This window comes from Lycorma delicatula, chromosome 10, assembly GCF_047948215.1.
Source record: "Lycorma delicatula isolate Av1 chromosome 10, ASM4794821v1, whole genome shotgun sequence".
In the NCBI taxonomy this organism is placed as follows: domain Eukaryota; kingdom Metazoa; phylum Arthropoda; class Insecta; order Hemiptera; family Fulgoridae; genus Lycorma; species Lycorma delicatula.
Genome location: NC_134464.1, coordinates 13,143,787 through 13,166,708, shown reverse-complemented (window position 1 = coordinate 13,166,708; position 22,922 = coordinate 13,143,787). Strand labels below are relative to the sequence as shown.

General features: G+C 28.6%; 1 protein-coding gene across 1 annotated transcript in view; it reads right to left on the bottom strand.

Moving 5' to 3' along the window:
* Positions 1–514: 514 nt before the first annotated feature.
* The window catches only part of LOC142331404 (neuropeptide F receptor-like), a 331,062-nt gene continuing 308,654 nt past the window's right edge, over positions 515–22,922 (bottom strand). Inside the window, exons 2-3 of the mRNA XM_075377294.1 lie at positions 12,116–12,368; positions 515–5,242 (exon numbers count right to left, since the gene is read on the bottom strand). Coding sequence (XP_075233409.1) covers positions 4,839–5,242; positions 12,116–12,368 — 657 coding nt within the window. The 3' untranslated portion in view covers positions 515–4,838. The remainder of the gene's footprint in view (positions 5,243–12,115; positions 12,369–22,922) is intronic.

Sequence of the window (22,922 nt, the reverse complement as noted above, 5' to 3'; positions counted from 1 at the left end):
ATATATGCATTATTATTTTTCTGTTGTGATTTGGCTCAGTTTTGTTGTGAATAATTTTTTTCGATTATAGGCTAATATTTATTTCTGAATCTGTTAATGTTATACAAAAATATCTTTTTTAAATAAGTATAATCCTACTTAATAACATTTATTATTATTTTTTATTTTTTTTAAATAAATATTAATAAAGCTACATTAAAATGCATGCAACATAATGTTAAATATGGTATATAATTTTTTTTACAAAATATTAAATTATAATAAATGAAAAAAAGAAGGTACTCTTTGATATTTATTTATATTACATTTTTTAAAATTATATACATACACTAAATAACAGTTTATCTAATATATAATGTAATAATTCATTTTTTACTAAATACAGATAATTAAAATAAATGCAAGCATAATTCTGACATTTGCATATATTAAAAGCAATGTTTTTTCTGTTATATTCTTGACTGCATGATTAAATAATCATATTATTTAAATAAGACCATTAATTTTAAATAATTTAATTTATAATTATGTTGTTTTATATTCTATTTTTAAGTTTTTGCAGGAAGACATCAAATTACTTTTTGTGCCATTAATATTATGAAATATAAACAGCTATTTAAAAAAAGTCAAATATATTTCCAAAATTAATAGGAAAATTCATGGTAGTTAAAATAAATTTTACGTTTATTTCATCCAGTAAAATAATTTAAAATAGGAAAAATTCTCTTAATCATTATTATTAAAAAAAGAATGTTAGAGGAGAACTTGTTATCATTTTATATAATAGTAACTAAGCTTTATTCAAATAAATGCACTGATTATAATGCAGGTCTACAGAGTCAATTCCAAACATTCTAATAAAACGACCTTTTTTATACAAATTTAAAGTAATTATCTATCATACTTTATTACTTATAATTAATTCGGTATACTTTCTGCAGGTGATACACCAGTCAGTCATTAATGGATTATGTGTATTCATGAAGGAGAGAAAACTTATTATTACTCTACACAATTTAGCTGATGTTACGTTAATACTGGTTTGTGACAGATGTTCAAACCATTTTTGGTATCAATTTTATTTAATAATTAGGAAGAATTGAGACTCTAGGTAATTTAGCTAAGCTTACCTCAGAATCTTTGAATCAATCCATAAGCCAGACCCTGCCTCAAATCATATTGAGGATACCTTACTCTTCAGATCCCTGTACATGATCTAGCAGGCAGATCTCAGAGCGCAAAAACGTGTAATATCAAAAAAGAGGGAAGAAGGGGTAAAGAATAAAGAAAGACAGTGAGTGACGAGAAAGAATAATTTACTTTAAATGAAACTGCAAACAACACCAACTGCAGTAAAGGTCAAGGCTCCTTCCAGACTTAGAGCACCCATCCTGCCCACAATTCTAGAACAGGTTATTTTTACCCAGTTGGAAGTAGATCATTACTTTATTAATGATTTTGAATTACCAGATTGAACATGTGCTTAATAAAGATGATTTTTCATCCGGATGTAAAACAGTATCTTAAGAATACATGTAAGGTCTGTAAAAGAACAAAATATTTGAAATTGGTAGCATGTGTTCTAACGGAACTGCTAGATATGGCTGAACAAGTTTTAATTATTGTTTGGATGATTGTATATTTGAATAGATAATATTCTAATATTTAATATATTTAAAAAGATGAAACCATTCTTTTTTTATTATTTGTTGCTTAATTTTGAAGTTGTTCCTTTTACCTTAGAATGTTTAACATTTTTTAGGAAAGAAAAACATCTGTGATTTTTTATCGCTAGATTGAAAACTCAAGTTTTAACATTACTTCCTATTTTAGTACTTAACAAAAATATTTTCTTATAATATGAGAAAAAAGATTTTTTTATCTATTAAAACGACCATGTTGGTAGTTATTTATTTATTATTTTATTTAAAAACAGGCTTAAGCACAATTATAATCACTTTACAATAAAAAGGATTGTGATAAAAAATCCTGACCCTGACTGGGGTCTGAATGTAGAATCTTCTTGATGAAAGGCAGAGGGCACTACCATTCTTCCAAAGAGTTCAGTATTGAGCTAATTATTTACTTTTTTAATCAACAAAATGAAAGAACTCTAGAATATGTTTTCTAAACCTCAAAATCATTTGTTTTTCAGTTTCTTATTTAAATTTTGAAAAGTAATTAAAATATAAACAATTTAGAAATGTAATACAAGTGTATATCATAATAATACAAATTCTAAAGCCATCCGTCAGTTACGTAATAAGATGAATTAAACAACTAATGCCTAACTGTAGATTTTTGATGAAGAGATATTTCATTTCATCAGAAATAATTTTAGTAATACAAGAAAGTGTTCAGATATCTTTGTAAATATATATTTGAAAAAAAATAAGAGATTTATTCGTCAGGCTTGTTATTGCATGAGAAGTACGGCTTTTTAAAAATAAAAAGCCAGCAATGAAATGCATAACTTTCTCAGCCACTCCAGTCAAGTTATTCAATTCAATCCAATCATTTGTGAGCTCATGAATCAGGAGGATCTTTTTTAAAAATCAAGTTATTCACTAAAACTGATTTTAAGTAAATAAAAAATCAAAATAAAAAAAAACATTTTTTATTTATTTTTTTAAAATTTGGGTGCTTTTCCATCAGGGAAGGGGTATTAATCGATTTTAGTGAATTCGAGCTTTAACAAACATTTTGAGAATTAAAAATTTGAAATTGTAAAAACATTTTTTTTTTATTTTGGGGGTTTCCATACTCAAGAAGAAGCATTTGAATAAAATCAATTTTTAAGAAAATAATCCCAAGTGATGACAATAGATTTAAGAAAACACTTAATAAAAATACAGCAAACAAAGTTGTCATTTTCTTGGAAGGGGTTGAACATTTTTGACTAATTTTTTTCCAAGAAGTACTTTAAAGTAAAGGCTATCAAAAATTGAGAGTTTCATATTTTAAATGTAGTGGGTAACTTGTGAAATGTATTTAAATTTATAATAAGTTTTAAACAATCTTTTTTAAAATTACAAAAATAATTTTTTGTTACCACAGAGTGGGACGGGCAAAAATATTTTATTGTCGTTTGAAGGTCTATTGATATAGAAAACATAGATGAAAAATTCCCATTAACTCCTTTTCTCAAGCAAGATATAGCTAAAAAAAAGAAATATATATGTTTTTTTTGGGAGAGGGGTGGAATTAAATAATTTTATTTTAAATTGGTGATGTTGATAAAGAAACTTTCACTTTTGTGATAAAAACTTTTTGGTAAATTGCTCTAGTAAGATTTAAAATTTTACTTTGACCAAAACATTCTCATTTTCCAGTTTTTGATTTTTTTTTACCGATCTATTACTCTCCTGTTATTGCTATAGCAGCATATATCGCTAAAATTAATTATGAGTTTGCATGACTGATAATAACCATTTACAGCATAACTAGCTACCTTAAATTTTCTTTTTTACGTTAATTATTTTGTTACCTTTCTTTAGTTGAAATGATTAATTTACCATACATGCTGATGAAATTGATTTATAAAACTATGATTGTATACTTTGTATTAAATGTAACAAAACAAGCCTAACTGGAATCTGAACCTAGGACCTTCCAATGAAAAATCGAAAATCCTATCACTATCATTTCAATGCAGGATGAGTGAACTATTATATTGTCTCATAAACTGATTAAAATCCAACAGGTCTTTTTTAATCTCAAGCTGTTATTTCTCTGTGCTGCAGGGATTTTGCGTACTGTAATATTTAGTGCAAATTATTTGTTAGTATCTCGCAGAAAGAAGTTTCATATGTGAGGTGGACGGTGGTGTGATTGAGCGGGTGGTCAACAGGAGTGTTCCTCAGGGGTCGGTCCGAAGACCTACCCTCTGGAATATTATTTATGGTGGAGGTTTAGTCAGTAGTGCGCAGGAACACATACGCATTTAATAACATCTTGCGGAACCTGTTAGCGAGCCTGATATTGCCTAGGTACCCGTAAATGGGGTTCCTCCACCTTAAAAAAAGCTGTTATTTCTGAGACGATGTCATTAATTGAATTCCAATAATCTGGAATTCAAACCCAGTTAAATTTAATTGATTGGAAAAAATCTTCATTTTGTAATAAAGATTATGTAGAAAAGTATTTTTTGATTACTCTTTTTCCGTTTTAATAAATCTTTAATGAAGGTTGTCAAGCTGAATAATTATTAATATACAATAAGCGGATTCCGTTATGAATGTTACACAAATGCATGTACCTGAGGAATCATATAATTTTATTAGTTTTTCAATATGGCATAAACATATTTTCAATATGTTTGAAAATAATTTATAACTTTACTGAATTTTTATAGCACACCGTTGAAAATTGATTAAATTAAGATCAAACTATATAAATTTAAAAAGTATTACAATTTATTTTTGAGTGAAATAATGACAGATTTTTAAAGTAAATTTAAAATAAATATGTAATACTCTGGCTATTTCATCATTGAAATTTTACATTAAGCGTCTGTTTTGTATACTGGGTGCAAAGACTGATTACTTTTATTATCTTTCCTGAATCGTATTTGCTACAGAATCAAAATAAACCAATAGTGTCTGTTGATACAACTGGAATTCGAGACTAAATAATAATTAAAATATTTAACAGAAATATATGTAGTTTTCTTATTTTTGTTTGTGTACTCGTACGCAAACAAAACGTACGTTATAAATACGTACAACTCGTACGTTATAAATACTCGTACATATATATATATATATATTTTGTTAAGTTTAGAATTTTTCAAAGATGAATATTATATATTTATAATATTAATGCTTTAAATAGTTTTATTATAGAACAGCTGTTGCTGTATTTGGCTGTTGATTATTAGCAAAAGATTTTTCACCGTTTTGCAATAATATTGTAACACTTTCCCGGCGATTAGTTGTCGTTTGAAGATTAGTGCGAGTAGTATGATCTTCATGTACATTATGATGGTGATTTCGTCCTTGCCGTGAGGCACATTTTGAAGGTAGTAATTGTAACAATTCCTGCCGAATATTTGAATTAAGCCAACCGTATACGACCGGATTGGAAACGGCACTTGACATCGCTATTATATGACATGTCGCTAATCCGACGTATAGATTTTGTGTAGATACATTATCTGATGCTTCTGGAGGAAATAATAAATCTGCTGTTAATGAAAAAACACCCAGTGGTAACCAGCTTACTGCAAACAGTATTGCCACACCTGCAAGAAAAAATAAAAAATAAATAAATGCAAAATTAAAGAACTTATAATTTTTTTACTTCCTTGTACGAAGTTAAGGAAGTATTTTGATCTCGAAAAAATTCGGATTTCAACGGAAATATCCATTTTGACCATCCCTGCATCCAGTTTGACTAGTTTCGGCGTGACGTCGTCTGTTCCTACGTATGTACATACGTAAGTACGTACGTATCTCGCATAATTCGAAAACGATTAGCCTAGGATGTTGGAATTTGCTATTTATGACTGTTGTAACATCTATTCGTGTACCTCCCCTTTTGATTGCAATCGACTGAACCAAAATTAAAAAAAAAAATGTATTTTGGACTTTTTCTTAACTGCAGTAATAAGCCCTCATTGAGAGTTTTTCAACGATATATTATCATAAGTGGTACTTATTTTCATTGGTTCCAGAGTTATAGCCAAATTAAATTTTAATAAATTAATTATTTGGAATTACTCCTTTGCAACATATTTTTTTTAATTTAAATATATTGATTTATTAGATTATAAAAAAAGTTTTGCAATAAATAATAATTCAATAATAATAACAAAAAAGGAAATATGAAAAAAATCAGAAGTTATTAGTTAAATATAATTTTATGTACTTTTAAAAATGTGTTTATGTAATTTAATAGGCGTACAAGGAATTCATGTGGTGTCCATAACAGATTTCTTTAATTGAACATGGTTTTATTCTCCAATAATAAATGCTACATGTTGAACTTCAGATGTATTCTTTATTTGCTGTTTAAACAGAGTTCAATTTGAAACAAAAAGTAAAGGTTAACTTGCAGACATACACATGATACAGGGAAAAAACAGAGGAAAGTTTAGTAATCATAATCTGAATTTAAATGATTAATAAACTAATTAAAATCTAATATACTTAAACTCTTAAATATAAAACTAAAAAGTGTCTTATTTTTTTTATAAACTGACATTTTTGAGCCAGATTCTCTGGTATTCCCTTTGCCTTGTTTAATTAATTTTTGGGTGGGTTCTGGGTCGTTAACTTTGTAATCTTACTCTGCCACTGAATCTAAAAATTTTTTTTGAAATCTCATTTCTCTTTCTCAATTAAATTTTCCTTTTTTTCTTTATAGCAGGCTACAAACATTTTGTTATTATTATAATCAAACCTTTTCTTTAATTTTTTTTCTTAAGAATTGTTCTGCTTACTTATTTTTCTATCTATACCTATTTTTATATTAATTCCGTTTTTAATCCGTTAAACTGAAGATAAAATTGTTTTATATATACATCCCTTCTGTTGATGTCAACCATTGTTGTAAACTCATTTTACTAAAAGATTTTTATGATTTTATGTTTAACATAAAGAAAAAAGAAAATTGATTTCTATCTAATTGTGAATGAATAATGCTGTTGACAGATAATTCTTCTGAGATTTATTTCAGGTCTGCCCTTTTATAAAGCAAATCTACGTCTTAATTTCTCTGCTTCAAATTCACTATATGATTTTTTTGTTTTTCAAGATCATTGACATTGTAAATTATTCATAATTATTAATATTGACAAAATTAATTAAATTTTAATAAGTTAAATTTAAATTTTGAAAAGTTGAACTCTGGTACATTGACAACCACACAAATTTGGGAACTGGCAAGCCTGTTCTTTTAAAACAAGAACCTTATTCATGTTTTCAGATAGCTGTTTAATTTCTGGTAAAAAATTTTACCATAATCTTTTCACCATGCATTGAAGCTAACTGATTCAAAATCATTAATCACTAATTCAGTGATGTCAACATATGTATATACAGAAATATTGATCCATCAAATAGTGACACTTTTTGATAGGTTTTAAGAAATATGTGGCTTTGGGATGTTTTTAGCATTTCATTGAGTCAATTTTGGAGAAAACTTATTGATTGTAACATTTAACATGTTTTTTTTTTTTTTAAATCATTTGTATCTCAGAATTTCAGAATTTAAATTCTAATATAAATAACAGGATATATTTTTAATCTACTATGATAATTTTAATAAATTAACTTTTTTTTTTTAAAGAAAAAATATTTCTCTTATTTTATAGTGGTTTTTTATAATTCAGTTTTAGAAAAGAATCTATAATATTAAGATATACTGTTTTAGATTAGTTTATACTCAGCATTATCTTTCCTTTTGCTTTTTTTTTTCTAATATTTCTTTAAGAGAACCTCTCTTTTACCATTTTTAACAACCGCTATTTTCTGTTATGACATGTCTAAACCAATTACTTTCCTTTTCTTTTACATTAAATTAAACTAATTAGTCATTTTTCTCTCTCATTTACGCTTCCTTCCTTACAGAAGCTTCATTTCTTATCTTGTCATTACATCAAATTCTCTCTATTTCTCTTCTTACCCATAATAAAGTAAATTCTGCCAACTTTGTTTTCAATTTTTTATGTCATTATATTACATTAATAAATCTGTATACTTAAAAAGACATTTTGAAATTAGTTTATTGTGCTTGTTAATTGTTTATCATCATCCTTGTTTACTTACTGTATTTTATCTTATTTTATTTCTACCGTGAATCCAACAGGACTGACTGATTCTTGTTAGTCAGAATGTAACATACATAAATTTTGTATTGCAAATTTATTTCTAGCTAATATATCAGTTATCAGTAGTTGGTAATGTATGTTTTTGATAAGGAAAAGGAACTCTTATTTTAATCATCACCTTCTGGCTTAAGACTAGTTTTTAACATTTGATCTTGAATATCATCTGGCAGTAGCATTCATTGTAAGGTTATTTTTGTACTTTTCTCTTAATATTACTTATATTTTCTCTATGACAGAGTGGTAATACTTAGGATGGGTTTCATCTAGAAGTTTATGAGTTCAAATCCTTTGTACTATTTTCTGTTCAACCTCCGGGTCCACAGTTAGGCATGCTTCAGAGGATGAGATGAATGATTTGTAGCGTGTGTGAAAATGCCATGCCTGACCGGGATTCGAACCCGGGACCTCCGAATGAAATGAGTTCAAATCCTGGAGGCTTAGCATTTTACACTATACATTTTTTATATTGTAACTGTTATTGTTTTTAAGTATCTTTAGTAACTGTAACTGATTAAAATAGAAATATATTTATATGTATTTTTTATGGGAAATTCTATTATTTTTGTTGTTTTGTATAATTTTAAATTTATTGATTTTTATATTTAAACTTTTTAGTTTGATTTTTGAGATATGATGAAAACAGTTCTTTAAATTATTTATTAGGTTTTAATTATACGCAACAAAATGTATATTAGAAAATTTACCGGGTTGTATTTTTTACAGCCATGCACCTGGCTTGGCTTATTAATGTTAGCAGCTAAGGGTATGTGGCCCCAATCTAAGGAAGCAAATTACCTCAGAAAAAATAGTTTTTAAATGCCAGTTCCATTGAATATTTTTGTACAGGAAAGCTTTCAAAGCTGTAGGCAATTGAAATATTTTCGCTACAAAAAATATATTTAGTTTTTAAACACATTTTTTAATTATTGATTCTGTTGTATTAAGCTAGTACACCAATTTTAATCATTCAGTTCAGTTTTTCATAAATTTAAAATATGTGATTTAATAAATATTCTTGACGGCCTGGTTTTTAAATTTAATAAGTACTCTTTATTTATTTTTTTTTTTAATCGATATACTTTTTTACATATTTTTACTAAGTAGATTTATATGATTTACTTTGACAAGTCATTGTTTTAATTTTGATTCAGTATAGCTTCCTTATTCATACTTGAAAGAAATTTATATACTCATTAAAAAAAACTCTAGAAAGATATTACTTCCATGAAAATTTGGTTTACAGCTTTACTCATTAAATAGAATAAAAAAAAAGTTGTAGTGTCTGTTTGTATATATTTACAACTGCAGTAAATAAGAAGAAAATTTCAATAAATTTGTTACTTATTTTAACCACCAACCTGACAATCTGGTAACTTGAAATTTATTCTCCCAAAATTTGAAGGTTAAAATTTAGAATAACAAGAAGAAAAGTTCATATGAAATATTAAACAGAGGAAAATCTTTTGAGAACAGAAATAAATATGAAACTATTTTCATTTTAAATTATCTTTAGGAAACTGGAAAAAAGAAGTACCAAAAGAATTAAAATTAAAAATAACCAAAACCATTATTTGGGTATCAAATTGAGGTTAAGTTAAGCAATGTTATTGTAAAAATTTCTGTTTTTGCAAATTATTTACATTCTTTTATTTAAAAATAGTAATTTATTTAATATACGGACTGTTGCATCATTCTTTGTAAATTGTCAGTTCATCATATTTCACATTTTTAATATTCAGTTTACATCATCATACACAGTAAATACAATGGCTTGAACTACATGTAACTTTTTTTATTCTACACATTGCTTGACCGTAAATAGTTACAAATAAATTTTATTACTGTATAACTTCCAGATGTATTAAGATTAAATATAAGGTTTTAGGAAATTTTACTGAATTTATTGAATTGGATGAAAGGGTCTAAGCGATTTTGATTCAACCCATTGAGATGAATACAGTAAAAATTCAAATTTCTCATAATTTATGAAAACTTTATACATCATTCCACTGAAATTTGAATTAAACATTTATTTGGCAAGGAGATGTTTTATCTCAATTTTTAGGCAACACTAAAATTTTGTCATGTTGAGGTTAGAGGAAATCACTCAATTGATTTGCAATGACTTCCCCAGTATTCTCACATTATTCTTTCTTGGTTAGAGTTACACACCGTCACCTTCAACTTGAGAAAATATTATACTTGACTCATATCAGACAAAATTTGGATCATTCTGGTATGGGAAATAGGCTACGGCTTTGACTGTTTCTTAATTGTCATCCTCTTCATTGCATCTTCTTGATTGTATTGTAAAAGTATATCATCTTCTCAGATAGGTAAATTTTTTACAAGGGGTCTCTACACTTTGTTTTAAATTTCTATCCATTCTTTTGAAATGTATGAACAGTTTTTAAGTAATTTTTTATGTAAAGAAATATATAATGATAATTGGAACCAACAAAATATCAAATGAAAATGAGTAAATACGTTAGAAGCATACTTAAAAATGTGAGAATAAAAGAATGAAGTCACTTAATCCACCAATGATTTAAAAGAATATATAAATATAGAATTTTATTAACACAGTAATGAAATTATCTTTCAGACATACATCCAAATATATTGAATTTAGCTGAAAGAAAATGGGTTTATACATTAAAACAAGCACTCCTACAAGTGCAGAAAGGTAGAGAGGAGCCTGTCAAATTAATTTTCCTATTGAGGGGACAGTGACTGTGGTAAAGAGGTTATGAGTAGTCTCTTTGATTAATGGAAGTTATATTTATATATATATATATATATATATATATATATATATTTATACATGTTAATATAATATATGTAATGCTAATGGCCTCTACAGCCGATGCCTTAAAAAATAAAATAATTTATAAAAAATAGAATAATTTATAAAAAATAAAAATAAAGACCGTCTTTAAGAAATAACAAAAAACAACCTTTACGGTCCTTTATATTTATTTTAATTTTTATTATTTTTTTATGTTATGAGGTGTGTTTCAAAGTAAAGTCTGGTTGTTTGTATGAACTGGTTGTTAATGAACCCAATCATACAAATGCAGTAGTTTCATCTGCTTCATTAGCTAGCTATCAACCATCTTGTCAGCAATGATTAATGATAGCTGTAACAATAAACAATTACATCAGTAGTGAAATCGAGAATGTGATTCAATCTCTTAGCATGAAAAATCAAAATGCATCTGAAATTCATCATGAATTGTGTGAAATGTACAAGCCTACAGTAATAAGTAAAGGAAAAATAAGGCAGTGGTGTTGTGAGTTTATTGAAGGCTATACAGATTTTCTTGATTGGTGAAAGAGGAGTAGAAAGCATAGTGTTCAAAAAGATGACTATTGAACAAGTTAATGAGATAATTTAGGTGACACTAATGCTTTTATAGGAACTGTTCTTGTAATAGAATTTCAAATATTTTATGAAGTACAGTACGTAGAATTAAAACTAGTAACAAGTTTATTTTTCTGGACTGCACAAGATGGGCTCTGAAAATATTATTGTTTGTACGCAAAAATCAAAGAATGTTATCTTCAGGGTGTATTTTTGGACTGTTATTAAGACAAGTAGACAATTATTTTCTGATATAACTTGCAATGAAACATAGATTTCATATAAAACCAACAAATTATTCTCATTCACAATAAAACAAGTCCACACACTTATGTATGTACTATCAAAAAGATTCATCAATACTGATACTTATACTTTTACACAGTACTTTTTGATCATCCCCTGACAGGCTGGACCTTGTACCTAGAAGTAATCATATCTTCCTTCACCTGAAAGGTTTCTCAATAGTTTGAGGATAGTGACAGTATGAAAATAGCTTTGTTGCACTGGCTGAAATATTAGGCTGAGTTTTGTATGAATAGGATGTTAGAAAGCTGGTTTATAGATAATCAGAAATTATTAGAAACAATGGTTTATGTAGAAAAATACAATAAATATACCTAAATCTATAACAGGTAATACATTTTTTATTCTGTTACTTTTTTAGTTACCTACTGGCCCTTACTTTTGAAATGTCTTTTATATGAGCTTCCCTTGTATTATTTTTGATTCAATATTTTATCAAGACTTCTCCAACAAGTTTCAATCACTTATATTCAGTGTAAATAATATTGTTGTTTTTATTTCTTGTATTCATACATTTATCAATCAATGGTAAACCTAGAAATTTAAATATAAATGCTTATGAATTATTTAAAAATAATAGGAAATCATTTTTTTTTTACTTTATTATACCTTACCAGATAGTAACATAGTGGTTCTTCGGTTTCGATGTAGTTCTCTTTGTGCTCTACGTGAGTCTTTTTGAGTTTTAGCATGTGAATGTAGATATGATGCTATCCTTGCATGTACAACACCAACAACTAATGCCGGTATGACAGCTTGTACCAGTAAAACACATACAGCATACAGTACTTTCCACTCTTGTCTTGGCCAGCGTTCTATGCATGTTTCATACAAAATAACCTTTTGAAATTTGACTGGTTCTACCACCTGTTAGACAGAAAAAATAGGCTTATTCAAGAGATGCCAATTTTTTAAATAGTTCAATTAAACATCCCCTATCAATGTATTAAAGAAAGAAACAAATTTTAATATTATAGTTTGTTTAAGCCTAATTCGTTACCAAATGAACTGACCTTGATGACAAATATGAGTATTTATAAATATTTTATAGAGGAATTCTCTCCTAGTGGTCTGACATACCATTTTTCCAGACAATGTAGAAAATTTAAGTGAAAAATTAAACAGGCTACCTAAATTATTTGCACATATTTTTCATTTTAATATTATCATTGCTGGTTTAACTCATGATCCTTAACTTAAGAATGGTAGCTAACAGACTATTTATACTGTTAACAGTCTAACTCTTTTCTTAATTTTATCAAAATGTAGGTTTCACTTTTTTCATTTTTAGGTAGATTTCATAAGAAAGCTACCTATTGTAGAGGGTACCATCATTTGATTTGTGGAAAATTTTGACATATTTTCGTGTTTCACATCCCCAGACCCAAAAACCATTATCAGTTCAAAAGTTAATATACAGCTGTTTCTAAAATGGTGGGCTTGCTATACATTTTCAGGTTCTTGTAAAACTAAATAAAAAATATCTAGGTAATAAAGTTTTAAACTTATCAAATACTCAGGACTTAAATACATTCACAAATTAAAAAATGGTGGCCATGTTTATTTATCAATCCGTTATATCTCCATAAATATAAGTTTTATCAAAATTTTGGCTAAAATATTAAGCCTTTTATTTTGAACAAAATTACATTTAATTTTTTTAAATCGGTTAAAAAATAGCCGAGTTATGGCAGAAAATTGATGTTGTAATTTTGTGTCTGTTTTCATGTCCTCCACTTTACGTTCAATTCGATTAAATATTAATTGTTTTTATTTATTGTTAATTCTAGTATTGTAAATTAGTATCAAATTAAGTAATAATTTTCTCACAGTAATTTTGAAACAGGATCACAGAGTTTTGTCATATTAATTTTTTTGTCATTCCACCACTCCTTTCAAACAAATCTTTCTCTCTTTCCTACATTTTCCTTTACTTTATCCATCTTTTACATTTCATTCCACACTAAAACTATGGTTCTGATATAATTTTTTTTACATTCTTTGAAGATGAACAAATCATCCTTAACCTAGACATTTTTATCATCAGTTATCTAATGACAAAATATAATTTAAACTTTAATAATAATTTATAAGAGATATTTTTAAAAAGTATAGATGTATGTTTACAAATCTATGGTGCAATTCCTTTGTTTTCTTGGTGCTCTTACTTGCTGACCTCTATGAAAAGTGATAGTCTTTGTCTTTCATTTGAAACGCTTTGTGTCTGATTCCCAATCAGACTTACCATTTGTACACAAAAAAATTCACTGTCATGTAAAATGTTGACAGGAATCTTATATTGATAAAATAAATTGTTACATGAAAAACTTAAATTCTGTGGTAAATGAAAACTATAAAGATATCGATATTAAACTTATGTTATTGTGTTCGGTTTGTAGGAGATTGCTCACAACATTTAAGACAATTTAAAGTAAATTTAAATATTAAAAGCACTATTCTCTATAGTGCTTTTGTGCAATTACTTTATCTATGGGGAGAGAGGATCCATATTTGTCAATAGATAAAGTATATAGTATTTAATGCAATTACTATAGTTAAATCTGTATTCTCCTGGCTTGTGATATTTTATGATGTGTGTTTTGCTACTATGTTGTATAATCTTGTGTTTTTTTGTTGGTGCTTTTGAAAGCAACAGTATTTCTTGAAAATTGGGGAAATTTTTATAAATTTCGATTAATATTTATAAATATTGATTGATATTTATCAGTATTATATTATTGTTAGTTGCTGGGTGTGTCTTTGATTTTTTTCTGTAATTTGTTAAATATGTTGACAACTGTGGATGTGTAGCCACTATGTGCTTGTATGAAAAAATTGAATATTTTGCTATGTGGAGTGAGATTAGATTTGCTGCAGGGGTATATTTTGTGTAATTGCTTATTTTAAAATGAGATTTTTGCTGTATTCATATTTAAGTTTGTTGATGTAAACTAAACATTACACTTTGTAAATGGTTATTGAATATAAATGCCAAAAAGTAGCATACTGCATCTTCTAAATTTTTGTATAATGTAAATCGTGTATAACTAACAAATTGATGGTAAATTAATTTAGGGAATTATTATTATCAGGTCAGTGTGCAGTTGAATTTCTTCTAAAACATTTACACTTTTTAGTTATTTGTTTTAAAAAGGTTATTTGTTATTTGATATAAAAAGGGGACAATGTAGCCAACAAAACCAGAATGTGGTTAGAGAATTTATATATTTTACTTCTGTGAATGAATATGAGGTATCTGTTACACTGGTTTGTTGGGGGAGTTATTCATTTTTTTCATTGTAACTAGTCTTGTTAGAATTAAATCTGTAACACTGGATTAAAATGTCTGCTCTTTACTTTGGAATAACCTCATTCTCTCTGCTTCATACAATATATTTGTCTTTCGTTACAGCTTTTACTGCCTATATTTTATAGTATTACATATATAATACTAGATGTCTTATATTACCCGTTTTCTTGTTAAACTTTTGTAATAAAAATATAAGGAAAATGTAAATGTTAATAATTCATTTTTATTTTATGTTTATAATTATTAACCAGCTCTACTGAAATTAAAGAAAGAAATGTGGACTGCCAATAAATCAATTTTGTTGGAGAAATTAACTATATTTTCATTTTCTGATATAATGCTCAAACTTAAACATTTTTCTCGCAATGAATTCAATTACAAAGTTAAGAAATGAACCTGTGAAATGACCATAGCATTAGACTATCAGAACTTAAAAATTGCAAGCAACTTATTTTTCAAGTGAGCCTATCTTTCCAAAGTTCTTTCATAACTATCACTTTCTTTCCATTATTGCAATTAATTTCAATCAGTTTAAAAAGATTAGAACTCTCTAGCATATGTTATAGAATATTTGCACTAGGTTGTTTATCCATTTAATATATTGCTATTGTCAAATTTCATAAATATTTAGTCAGTCATAGAACAATGTTTAAAAATGTGTTATATGAAACATTTTGCTAAATTTGGCATTACTAAAAGGAGATACAATTATCTCTGAATACTTCATGAGAAAAATATGATATGTTATTCTGAGTTATTTATTTACATTTTTTTTCAATTTTGAAGTGTTACCATCATGTCATCCTGGTGTTCAATGTACTTGTGGCATTGACTGCTATGTCCTCAGTTACTTATTGCCAAGATACAACAACAAAGGAAACTTCATTTGCTTAATTTTGATAATCCACTTAAAAGGGTTTTTTAAAATAGTGTCAGTTTTTTTATCAAATCATATTCTTTTTATTTTCTAAGATTCTGCCCCACCATGAGATTGATATATTGTTTTTGGACGATATTATCTTATATTTATATTCTAAGTTTGATCATATTTGCTATGATCATTATCACTTATAAACACATACAGTATGGTGTGAAATAGATTCTCATGCCATTTAATTTTTGTGATCTATGGAAATTGATTTACTCTTTAATTTAGATTAATTAATCTATTTATCTGTTGGATAAATTTGACCCATAGTATTTTATTCTTTCTACATGCCCTTAAATGCTAGATGCAACTCTGATATCATTCAGTTGTTACAGAACCATTAGGTTTTAAACAAATGTAGTTTATCATTGTACTTAGAAAGAGTATTAAAACAGAGAATATCTTTTACCATCTTGGACATGATTCTTTTTAATACATAATTGTCATATCGCTGTTTTCTGTTGAAGAGTAAAATTAAAATTAAGAGTAAAGTTAAAATTCTGTTTTTCATTCGGAAGGTTCTAGATTAAAATTTTTATCCGGCTTGACATTTTTCATATGATACAAAATTAATTTCTCATTATAAAACAAGAGCTAGTAGATCTGTAATCAGATGTAAGCCTGTAGTTAAAGGATTGGGATTAATAAATGAATTATTATTTAACAAATCCTAGTTTGACTTTCTTTTTACCCTCTTTTTCATCATTGGGTTTTTTTATGTTAGGTTGCATCTTTAGAACTTGATGCTTTTTGTGGCTCCTTACTGCAGAGAATAAAGTTTGGATATTTGTGTAATATGAAAAAATGCATTTGTAGCTGAGATTTAAACCTAAATGAATGGAGAGATTAGTTCTCCATAATTAATAAATATATGTTAATAAATTATTACATTGAATATTTCTATAATAAAATGTTAGATTTATTATTATTATATTTTAATTATGAATATGTTATAATCTCATCTATTTCCTATTACACTAATGCAGTTTCATATTGAATAAATTTTTTCCTCGTTTTTGTAAATGGAAAATCATCTGTAGAATAACAAGAATATAAATTAAACATATTGTTAGGTAATTAATTTAATTCAACTAGGCCAATATAAATACACATGCATGTACATGTCTACATTCATAGCATAAAACTAATTTATCAGTCGACCAATAAGTAGATTACAGACTTGGTATTTTATAAAACCCTATATTTATCCACTTTCATCAGGCTTTAAAAGCAAGAGAGAAAGAAAATGAAAGTGTGTGTGTGTGTGTGTGTGTATAGTTCTTACATGCATGGATGTAAAATTGTGTCAATAATAAAATTGATGCAATCAATATCCTAATTCAGGATGGAAAAAGGATGGTAAAACGTCAAGTGTCACTGCTGAATGTTGACTTTTATTTCTTTCGGATGCTCTTATTTATATTTGATCAGTTTTTAAAGTAATATGTTCAACATCACATTAATATTCTTGTTCTTTATTTATTTAAAAAAATTCTTTCAAATGATCTAATGGAAAAAGACAAATTTGGTGCTTGATCACATTTTTCTTTTTTAAAGATTTTATGCTTTACTCATTATGGTCTCAGTAAAGTTTACTAATTGCTTTTCTACCTTTAAAATTATTTAGTTTCATTTGAATCTCTTATTAATTTATTTATTTCTTATGAATATTTCAGAAATCTCCACTTATTCCATGCAGCTTTCCAAATTGGGGCCCGTAGATAGCTGCATCCCTTGTTCATGACGTGTGAGTGAAGTTTAGTCTTGTGCAGACTCAGTAGATCAACCCAGAGGGTTGTTTTTAATTAGATTTACTTAAGATTAGAATTACAGCTGATTTATAAGCAAGGTTGTTGTGATCAAGAAAAATTTGAATTCCAGATTTTAATAGGTGTAAACAGTTTAGAAGAGAAATTAAATAAGATGTGTCTCTTGTCACTTTTTGTTGATTTAACTGCCTCTTTGGGATAATTTGGTGAAGTGCCTGAATGGCTAGCATTGGGTTCTACTCTTCACTTAACCGGTGCAATAACAACGCATAATTCTCTCCAGTTATTGTCTGTCCTTTTTCCAAGTAATCAGTGTAGATGATACCGCGTGCATCCCAAAAAACCATGGCCACCACCTTGCCGGTCGATTTCATCGTCTTCGCCTTCTTCAGAGCCCGTTTGCCTTCAAAAACCCACTGTTTTGACTGTTCCTTTGTCTCTGGAGTATAGTAGTGTATCCATGTTTCGTCCACAGTTATGCATCGACGCAGAAAATCGTCAGGATTTCGACGGAAAAGCGCCAAAACAGCCACAGAGTTGACCACACGATTGTGTTTATTCTCTACTAAGAGCAAACGCGGCACCCATCTTGCCGAAATTTTTTTCTCACCCAATTTTTCGTGGAAAATTAAAAACACTGTATATTGCGATATGCCTGTGGCCTCGACTATTTCGCGCACTTTGATTCGTCGATTACTCAAAACCATATCGTGAACTTTGTCAATCATTTCTGGGGTGGTCACTTCCACAGGACGTCCCGAACGATGTTCGTCTTTTGTGGATGTACGGCCACGTTTATACTCATTTACCCAATTGTAAACACAGGAGCAAATGTGGCATGAACTTCATCCACTCAGCTTTTATCTCTTTCGGTGTTAAGCCTTTTAAATATAAGCGTTTAATCATCGCTCAAACTTACGTTTTGGCATTTTTCTAAGTAAACAATAACTTGTTGCTTCAATGATAATGAATCCACGAGATGGATACATCTGAAACATGCACTCTAGCGACAATGACGCTTACCAAAGGAAATCGTTTTCGATACTACGAGCGCCATCTCTTGGCTTTTCTAAGGACTTATTGGACGACCTCATATGATCCCTTAGCATTTGTTGTGATCCGACAGCCGCTATTTACCGATTGTCTGATAACTCTGTATTTATTAGCCGTCCACTAATCTTAAAGGGTGAAGTATCAGTTAGATAAACCACCAATAAAGACCAAAAGGGTGAAGGAAAAGTTAAGTAATTGTTACTTAATTTCGGTTATCTACGAAAAAAAGTTTATTAAACGTGATTTTGATCAGATAATTTTAAAAACAAAAATTGAAAAATAAAATTTTATCAAAACAATTTGGCTTACAGCAACCCCCCCCCCCCCAAAAAAAAAATGGTAGGTATTAAATGCCTATCAAAGCTAATTTCAAAAGTGGTCTGCAGTACCTCTTAAAAAATTGCTCAACAGTGAATCGCTACAAATATAAAATTTGGCAAATTCTCATGCCTACAAGACCAATACTTGCCGTGTACTGAGTTTTTCTCCCCAAAGGGAGCCCATGGGTGCATGGGGTGGGGGGAGGGGGTTTCAAAACAAAATACATATAGTTTCAATATCTTTTACGATAAATATGTACGAAAATTTTACCTTTAAAAATATTTCGGCCGTTTAAAGTTTTTAATCATTAATAGCTTCGTAAATATTAGTTTTATTGAATTACGTTTTTATTAGATAAAACGTTAATTTTGTTGTAAACGAAATGACACTTCATTTGTTCAAATCGATTAATAAGTAGCTGAAATTGTTTAAGCGAATAGTAAAAATTTCGCTTAAAAACAGGCACAAAATTGTCAACTACATAATTTTATAATTTTAAAACTCTGGAAAGAAAGAAAACAAAGTGATATATATATATATATAATAAAACAAAAAGTTTTTACCTTTTTTATGTTTGTAGCAGGCACGCGTAGCAGTTACACGTATTTTAAATAAACATAACTAGTTTTTGATACTAGTACTAACATCAGTTTTTAAAGGTATATTTAAAAATAATAATAAAATGCCTATATGTTTACAACTTGTAATATGTTATAACGTGTTCTATAAATAGTGTCTTGTCAACAAACTGGTTAAAAATGTATTTAAATTTCGTGTTTCACAAGTAAAACCACAATGTTTTTATTAATATGTTTAATTTCATAATTAATACATTTAAATAATGATTGAATGGTGTATCATTTCCCACATTTACCGTATTATTTATTTCAATTTTTTGTGAAAATTACATTTTTTTATAAACACATTTTCCCAAACGATTAAAATGTAATTCTTTTATTTATACGTTTTAATATTTTTACTTTTTATCATTACTGCTTTTTATTAAGCGTTTAGCCACGTTTGATAAACCGCATACTTTAAAAATAATTTCAAAGGATGAGATGAATAACAATTTTTTTAGCGTGTGAAAATGCCATGTCTGACCGGAATTCAAACCCGGGACCTTCGGGTTCGATAACAAGCTTAGCTTGTAATTAAACAATTTATATATTTTTAAGCCTAAGATTATTCACAGTAACTTTAATAAATATAAGTTAATTTGATGACAAACAACTAAAATGACTTTAAAAGGCTTTAAATAGATTTGAATTGAATAGTACTCCAAAGGGAATTAAAAGTTAATTTAATTTTACTGAATGAACATCTACATTTTACATAAATGATATCTTTATCATGTTACATTTCAGACTTCGTACAGAATTGTTATGTTGAACTATATTTAGTTTGTTGGGGTTTCGATTTAGTTTATTTTATATATATATATATATATATATATATATATATAATTAATTTTTTGACCACGTGTATAAATTATTACGTACATTAATTATATATATATATATATATATATATATATATATATATATATATATATATATATAAATAACATTCATATATATATATCTATGTATATATAGTAAAATTTCGTGTACGAGGTAAGTTAATTATTATCCACAATGTAGTTATATTTTATTGCAATACAAATAGGAAACTTACATGTACATAATTTTTCACCATAGTCCCCTTGCATTTCAACGCACTTGGTCCATCGTTGCACAGGCTTCCTGATGCCCACATAAAAGAAGGTTTTCGGTCGAGCTGCGAGCCAGGAATGCACCGCTTCTTTCACTGTTTCATCCGAGTTAAATCGACGGCCCCTTAATGCCTCTTTGAGTGGACCAAACAAGTGGTAGTCAGAAGGGGCAAGATCAGGACTATACGGAGGATGAGCCGTTACTTCAAAGTCGAGTTTCTGCGTTTCAGCAGTGCGGGCAGCAGTTTGTGAACGGGCATTGTCCTACAACAACACAACACCTTTCGACACCAGTCCACGGCGTTTGCTTCGAATTGCAGGCTTCAGTTTGGCAGTAAGCATCTCACTGTATATTGTCGTGTCCCTTTCCTCATAATGTTCAAGTTCTGAACCTTGTGAGTCCCAAAAACCCGTAATCATCAGTTTTCTTGCGGACGGTTGGGTCTTGAACTTTTTTTGCAGGGCGAATTCGGATGTTTCCATTCCATACTCTGTTGTTTACTCTTCGGCTCGTAACGATGGATCCGTGTTTCGTCACGGGCGATGATTCTAGCTAAGAAGAAGTCCCGTTCGTTACCATAGCCAAATGTTTTTGGCAGTTGTCCAAGCGCGTTTGTTTATGCGACTGTGTAAGTTGTTTTGGGACCCACCTTGCACAGACTTTATGAAACCCAAGTCTGTTGTGGATGATTTCGTAGGCAGAACCGTGACTAATTTGCAGACGATGCGCCAATAAAAGTAAAGTTCCTTACAAATTAAGGCAGCTAAATTTGACTTGTTGATCATTAAAAAGCATTTACTATTTCAGAATGTGAAGAATTTTTAACATTTTTTGAAGTAGAAGACTAAAATAATGAAAAAAAAAACCTTAAAATTTATACAAAAATCAAATACTAGAGTCGTCGGAATAATTCTCGGCCTGTGGCAGAAATGTTACACGTATAACCAGATTAGTATAATATTTTTTAAGTATGATCCTTTCGATGGCCTGCTGTGAAGTTTCAGAAACGTGAATTTAATTGTTTATTTGTGGCAATCTAGTAAATAAGTTGACAGTTTCTGAAGAATGAATAAAATTTTTGTTCGAGCTGTTCATTTAAAAAGGATTCTTCCTCTTCGTTTTCGACAATAAAACACTGGGTTGATGAATTTAAACGTTACCGTACTTCAGTTCAAGATGATTAACTTTCGGGACACCCAAAAATCGTTCAGACTGACGAAATCATCAAACAATTCCACACTGCCGTATTAAAATGATAGAATTTGTCTGCTACATTTTATACTACATTTTGGGTGTGAAAAAGCATTCCGGTCGATGGGTGCCGCGCATTTGACTGTACACTTTTCGGTAGTATTTAAACTATTCCTACGAGTTTCTTCAATGTTTCAAAACAGTAGATGAAAAATGGATTCACCATTACAAGTCGGAGACTAAACAGTAGGTGGAAGCGGATGAAATTGCGCCAAAGAAAGCGAAAACTGTTCCATCTAAAAGAAAAGTCACGGCTACGGTTTTACGGACTTTTCGAAGAAATGTACGGCATTACATTTGGTCGCATGGTGAAACTGAGGAGTGAAAATGAATTTTCTTCTCCTTTATCGCTTTAATTTTATTCCTTTAGTATAGCCATACTTGCTATATTAGCCAGGAAAGGAAAATGTTCCACTATAAAATAATTTTTCAGTTTTAATTCCTTTTAATTTTAATCCTTTTAACTCGACAGTAAATGAAAGGTTAAAAAATCGTTTTTAATTAGTTGTAACTTTTTAAAAAGTCAACATTAAAAAAAAATTTGGAAAAGTGTTTTTGTTGTTAAACTTCTTTTTAAGTCGATTTCATTTTTTATTAAATTTATTCTACTTTCCTAATGTAAAAAAAAAAAAAAAAATACATGATTTCATGTGGCATTTTTACTTCCTTTCCAGTTAGTACATGGAAGTATCGTAATCGCGAAAAATTTCGGTTTTCAGATTTCAACGGAATTATCCAGACCATCCCTGAATCCATTTTGACTAGTTTCGGCGTGACGTCTGTACGTACGTATGTACTTGTATGTATGTATCTCGCATAACTCAAAAACGATTATCCGTAAAATGTTGAAATTTTGGATTTAGGACTGTTGTAACATCTAGTTGTGCACTTCCCCTTTTAATTGCATTCGACTGTCCAAATAAAACACAAAAAAACCAAAAAAATTGATTTTGGACTTTTTCTTAACCGCATTAATAAGCTCTCATCGAGAGCTTTTCAATAAGTGGTACTTATTTTCATCGGTACCAGAGTTATAGCCTAATAAAATTTTAATTATAACATATTTGGATCTTA